The 6,386-nt window shown below is 28.4% G+C and overlaps 1 protein-coding gene across 1 annotated transcript; it reads left to right on the top strand.

The window, feature by feature from the left end:
• Positions 1-1,331: 1,331 nt before the first annotated feature.
• Positions 1,332-3,380, top strand: LOC102672455. The gene is made up of 4 exons (XM_006620945.2): positions 1,332-1,647; positions 2,113-2,378; positions 2,688-2,799; positions 2,953-3,380. The coding sequence occupies exons 1-4, from the start codon at positions 1,575-1,577 to the stop codon at positions 3,246-3,248; spliced, it is 747 nt and encodes a 248-aa protein (XP_006621008.1). The 5' UTR covers positions 1,332-1,574; the 3' UTR covers positions 3,249-3,380.
• Positions 3,381-6,386: the final 3,006 nt, after the last annotated feature.

Below are 6,386 nucleotides of genomic sequence, written 5' to 3'. Positions count from 1 at the left end.
AACGAATTTGTAACCATAATTGCACAATTTGTAATCTATTGTGCAATCAGATTTTCAATAGACTGAACTTTAGGTATGGATTCATGAAAGTGTTGAAGCAACCGACCATGGTTATCTTCAAAAAGACGCAAAGTAATTTCAAGTTTGATGTTGAAAAATAATCTAATTTTATAATATTTTAATAAGGAATTATTGATATCTGTTTTACAAATTATTTTCATAATTTTATATAGAATTTTACAATGAATTTTATCATCAGCTTACTATAATTTGTATTATAATGATTATTTTTCAAAAATAAAATTAATAATTGAATTTTTCTCAAAATTTTACTCAAAATTATTCATATAATCTTAATATGTTACATAAAAAACTTTCACTTACTAAAAAGGTCGCGAAAGTGATCTTTACATTGATATATAAAATTTCTTTAATATTATATATCATAATATTTCATAATCGTTATGAAATGATTCGATGAAAATTATCAATGAAAATTAGAATTAAAGATAAAAAGATATCTATTATATTGTATTTACTTCGTACAATGTTTAAAAAAAAACAGCAGAAAAAGTTAGATAAGTATTTAAATAAATTTATAATGAATCAGTATACATCATTTGCATGTGATTGACATCTATTGACGAAGAAAAGAAACAAATAATTACACGTAGTATATTTATTTACTTACTTTAATTTTTTTGTATAGTTATTTCTTTCATGTATAATTCATTTCTTTTTCTAAAAAAATTGTATGATAATAAAATTATCATATAATTATTTTTATTAATTCTTTTTTTGTATAAATCACATGTATTTTCTAAAAAAATCTAAAAGCTGTATTGATATATATTATAACACGATTATTGATCATTATATTTTCTCTGAACTTTGTTTCAATTAAAGGCACTTGCACTTTCAAATTTTTCACAAAAATTTTTCACAACTCATATATCTAAAAATTCACAGCTTTATTAACTATTTCCAATTAAATCTTTTTTAAAAAAAAAAAAGAACATTTTCTCTTCTCTCTATCTCTTCAGAAAGATTTCTTTCTAAAGATACTTGTCTTTTTCAATAAAATATCTATAAAAATAAAATAAAATAAATAAAAAAAAATTACTCGACTATTCATAGTAATAATTCAATTCACTCAATTCATTAAATTAATAAATTATTCGTTAAAAAAACTTTCACAAAATTAAGATAATTATACGATAAAATTAAAAATTACACAATTTTGGCTCTTATCTAATGAGGAATAGAGTAGCAGCAAAAGTATATATATATATATATATATCTTTCCAAGATATTCAATCGTGACATCTTATTTTTTTTCTTAATATCTTTTTTAGATCTCCCCAATATTTCGACGCAAGCTTACGTAAGATTGGCCGTAAATCCTCGCTCAAAACCGAAACACAAGTTAATCCTTCTCTCAGATGTATGGTCGAGAGTGAAAGTGTAAGCATCGTATGTACAGTTTTGTTAGCCTAGAATTGTGATTACCTTGAAGAAAACTGAACGCTGTTGCTGCGTTCGATTATCGACGAAGTACATTATCGATTGACGAGATGCTATTGTCGATAAAAGTTTTCGGAACGCTGGTGCTCTTCCTGTGCTCATCATCGATAGGAATAGAATTTGGTAAATGAACGTCTTTTGATTTCCATTTAGATTGAGAAAATAATCGATACAACGTATAGAAAATTATAGAGTTTTAAAGTTACTTGTTAATATTTTAATCGTGACATATAAGTAGAACAAAGTTTAATCTTATTAAAAGTAAATTATTTTTTCTAATTGTAATTCTTAATTTTTCTTTCAAATTACTATATTCTACGTTTTAAATTGTAATTGGAATGATAATTATTTTATGGTAATTCATTAAAGTAAGTAAATAATCTTTTTGCAATTTTCTGCATCCCTTTATTTATTAATATCTCAAAAACTATACTTGATCGCGTTCCATATCTAAAATATGATTTATCTTTTTTTGATAATTAATTTCAGATAATTTTAAACTGTAACTCATTATTTCATTTTTTCAACAATAATTATTGAATAATATTATTCTCGTGAGTAACAATATATTATTCTTCTCTTTTCTAGAGGATCATTTCAAGGATTGCCACCCAAATGTCTCAAATTTCGACCAATGTATTCAACGTGCATTAAATGAGATCCGACCTTATTTTAAGACAGGTGTTCCCAAATACGGAGCACACATCCCTTTCGAGCCATTTTTTATCAAAAAAGCGCGCACGTCACGAGGTATACCCAATTTCGGTTTTGTCATTACAATGAACAACGTCGAGGAAGTTGGATGGGATTTGAGCAAAGTGACGAAGTTCACCAGTGATTTGAAGAACTACAAGGTGAAGATATATACTTGAGTACTTACTCGCGTCTATGGAATAATATTTGTCGAATCTAATAGCCCCTTATGGATTTCTTTATTGACAATCTTTGATTGCCTCTTATGGGAAATAATATGAATTATTTATCGTTTCATCGAAAATTTACTCGTATTAATAGCGAGCACACGTAATATCAGATACATCATTCCTATTTAGAGAAATTATTACAAAAAAAAAAAAAAAATGAAATATCAGACTTAATTAATCGTGGAGAAAAATATCTATCTGTAATGATAATAATCTTTATCGTTATTATTCCATTTTTAGGTGGTGTATACACAAAATTTCCCAGACAAACGGCTAAAAGGTGCATACGAATTCAAAGCATCTACGTTTAATTCTACTATAAACAACAGAGGAACGTTCATGTTACAGCTTTGTAAGTGATATTATTTTAATTGAAATCAAAAAAAAAAAAATGATATTTCTATATTGTCTGATATACGATATTATTAAAATTAATATTTAATCAATTTCTCGCAAGAAATTGAATTATACAATTATTCTCACAAGTATCATTTTGTCTTTTCAGACGATCTCGTTCAAACGACTACGGTTATCGCGAAACCAGGATCAAGGGTTTATGTGAAAGTGGAGTTAAACTCGATCAGAGACATGAGATTACACGTCACGAATTTGTTCTTCGGCGTCAAATTCATCGAGAATTTTATCGACACCGTGATAAATAGCACGTGGAAACAATTCTTCAAGATAAGCACACCTATACTCAACGAACTCATCTCTGACGGATATTTCGAATTATTCGATGGCACATTCCGCAATTTTCCATTCGAGAAAATTATCAAACCATATCCTTATACGAATTAAGAGACTTTAAAAAGATTTCCTTTTTCTTTGAGGACAACGAGTCATGAAAAATAATTAGACTCTGTCGAGATAATGGAACAGAAGAGGATTGGCATGTAAGTATGAATCGTAAAGTATAAAGCATAGAAAGTAGAGAAAATATATTAATTTTTTTTTTTAATATTAAATAATTATTAATTAAATTTTCTAAGACTAATCAAAAATAGTTTTATCGATGTTTAATTTTAGGAATATCTTCAAATCACATTTTTACGACGATTTAATGATAATTAATATGGATTTTAATTGTTAAATCATTAAATTACTATTGCTCAATTTATGTCAATTCTACGCGGATAAATATTAATTTAGATCACCTCAGAAAATAAAATGATAAAGTAAGAATAAGTGAAAATATTATTACACAATGAATTTAAGGTAAAATAAAATTTTCTTTCTCTGATAACAAGCTATGTTTAAATATTTCATTTCACGTGAATTTCTCGTAACAATCGAGAACAATCGAGTTAAACGTTCCATTTCTTGCTCAGCCGTATATAAAATTACAATCAGGATGAAACGGAATCTTATCTCTTATTCCGTGCATCCTATAACTATTCCATACGCTTCGTCTCTGATACCACTTCTCGCCAATCATGTCAATCATGCATTAATTACCTCTTTGGCAAATTACGTTCAAGGATTTATTCAAAAGATTCTTGGAAATCGGTCGAATCTTCCCTTCCTCCCCCTCGTGGAGGAATGAAGCATTACGAACACTTTCTTCTTCTGTCAGGATAGCTGCTCGCCTTGAGATTCTGACGGTCTACGACCTCGCATTCTCGAGGTACGTCGACTCTACGTTCAATTTGCGTTCAAAGGAAGACATTAGGTAACGTAGTGCTCGCATCGAGAATATATATCTTGGCGGCCATTGTCTTCTTTGAAGAGTAAGTGGAGCATCTTGCGCATCGTGGTCGTTGAATGAATACGTTCATGGATTTCTTTGACGTTCCTGTTTTATATTATATTTAACGCCAATGATTTTCAAATCTCTTTTTCTTTTTTTAAATTATAACTCTCATTTCTTCGAGATTTGTTTCTCTGATTTGATCCAGAAATTAAATTATTCGTATAAATATTTCGATCTTCTTTCTTTTTTTAAATTTTAAATGGCCTCACTTCTTCGAGATTTGTTTCGTTTTCTCTGATTTAATGATTCGATCGAAAAATGGTTAACTCGAAATTTGAATTATTCGTGTGAATATTTCGTTCTTCTTTCTTTTTTTAAATTTTAAATGGCCTCATTTCGAGATTTGTTTCGTTTTCTCTGATTTAATGATTCGATCGAGAAATGGTTAACGAAATTGGAATTATTCGTGTGAATATTTCGTTCTTCTTTCTTTTTTTAAATTTTAAATGATTTCTTCAGTTCTTCGAGATTTGTTTCGTTTTCTCTGATTTAATGATTCGATCGATAGTTAACTCGAAATTGGAATTATTCGTATGGATATTTTGTTGTGACGCTCCATCATAATCAATTCCAATGGTGATCGAGTTACGGTGCTTATTAACGGTGCTTAACATTCTTCGCTAAACACGTATTCACTTCTCTGACGTCCGTTGTTCACGTTCATCCATTTAATCTTTCATTCGTCCAATTTTTATCGTAATATATCTCACCTAACACTAGGCGAATAAAGAGATCAAATCAATCAAGTTTGCATTTATAGAATTTAGATAAATTGTTCTTGCACATAGTTTTCCAAATAATTTAAAAATCTTTGTATTATGATCCTTCAGATTTTTAGAAATTTCAAATTAAATTTACAAGAGAATCTCATGACTGATGACTCTTGATGATTCTATAATGTAAAACTTAAAAAAAAAAGATCGATTAAATCTAAGAGTAAATTATCATTAATTAAGAGGAAGATAACATTCTCGAGAAAAAATTAATCAGTTGATGAACGACGCTTCGAAGTCACTTTTTTCTCGATTCTTTCGATGTTTTGCCATTGTAACGGAGAGATAATTCTTCGAGAACTCTTCAACAATAGCGCATATTTTTCGCGAATCGTGTCTGTCTTTGTCTGTTTTTTTTTATACTATCGAAGAAAGTAGCAGACAATAAGACTGTGAGAAAGTTAGTCGCTAAAATGATTAACGTATACGTATCGTGCTCCATATTGACAACTTTGATGTAATAGAGGGGAAAGAAGAAGAAGAAGAAGGAGAAGAAATTTATGAAGATCGTTTCGTTGAGGATTCGAGAAGGTTGTACTTTCTCGAAATCGTAAAAATTATTATAAACATTGACCTATATATAATATAAAATATTGAACGAGTTTATATTTGTTCTTGGAAAAGAGGAAATACGAATGGAAAGTTAAGATGGAAAGGAAAAATGAAACGATTTGTTTAAATTAGTGTTGATGTGGAAGTTTTTCTTTTCTTTTTTAAGAAACATTTATTTCGATAATATTAAATTTTAATGAGTATCATATTTCGTAAATGAATATTGTAACCATCTAATTTTTAAGAATTACTTTAATTTTAATATTAATCATAGTTCACGCATAATTTCTTTCTACGCGCATTGAAATCACCGCCAGATCTATCGAATCTGTTTTACCGACGTGATATCGTCGCTCTGAACGATGACTGATTTTTACCAAATTCTTTTCAAAATAATTTCACAATGATGACAAATTTCTTTTCTAATTATAAATGAACACAATTAATTTTCATACATTTCATTCATAGCATACATTATTTTATACGTCTATCACATCGTGAAATAATTATTATCCGAACGTATTAGAAATAATTAAATCATTACGAATCACGTTTCGAATCATCAATCTTCATTAAACTCTTCGACTCGGAAAATTTCATTTTCTCGCCTCGAATAAAAATTAAATTCTTCAACAACATGCAATCATTCAACGTCTCATCAAATCCTCCAATCAATGTATCTTACTTTCGTTCTCAATATCGTTCATATTCACAAAAAAAAAAAAAAAAAAAAAAAAAAAAACAGAAGAACCCTTCGATCTTTCGTGATCCACTTCCCTTCGAAACTTTCCTTTCGAATTATCTTCTTCAATCTGCTGCTGATAACAAAAGAAATCATCCTCGATTTATTATATAATCCAA

Source organism: Apis dorsata, unplaced genomic scaffold, assembly GCF_000469605.1.
Source record: "Apis dorsata unplaced genomic scaffold, Apis dorsata 1.3 scaffold_570, whole genome shotgun sequence".
Lineage (NCBI taxonomy): Eukaryota > Metazoa > Arthropoda > Insecta > Hymenoptera > Apidae > Apis > Apis dorsata.
The sequence above is the reverse complement of the archived record's forward strand: the minus strand, read 5'-3'. Positions and strand labels throughout refer to the sequence as shown.

What these genes read in the sequence shown, in the direction of transcription:
- LOC102672455 (XM_006620945.2), top strand. Translation starts at nt 1,575, where the DNA reads ATGCTATTGTCGATAAAAGTTTTCGGAACGCTGGTGCTCTTCCTGTGC. An exon ending in ATCGATAGGAATAGAATTTG is followed by an intron (nt 1,648 to 2,112) that starts GTAAATGAACGT and finishes TCTCTTTTCTAG; the next exon opens with AGGATCATTTCAAGGATTGC. An exon ending in AACGTTCATGTTACAGCTTT is followed by an intron (nt 2,800 to 2,952) that starts GTAAGTGATATT and finishes TTGTCTTTTCAG; the next exon opens with ACGATCTCGTTCAAACGACT.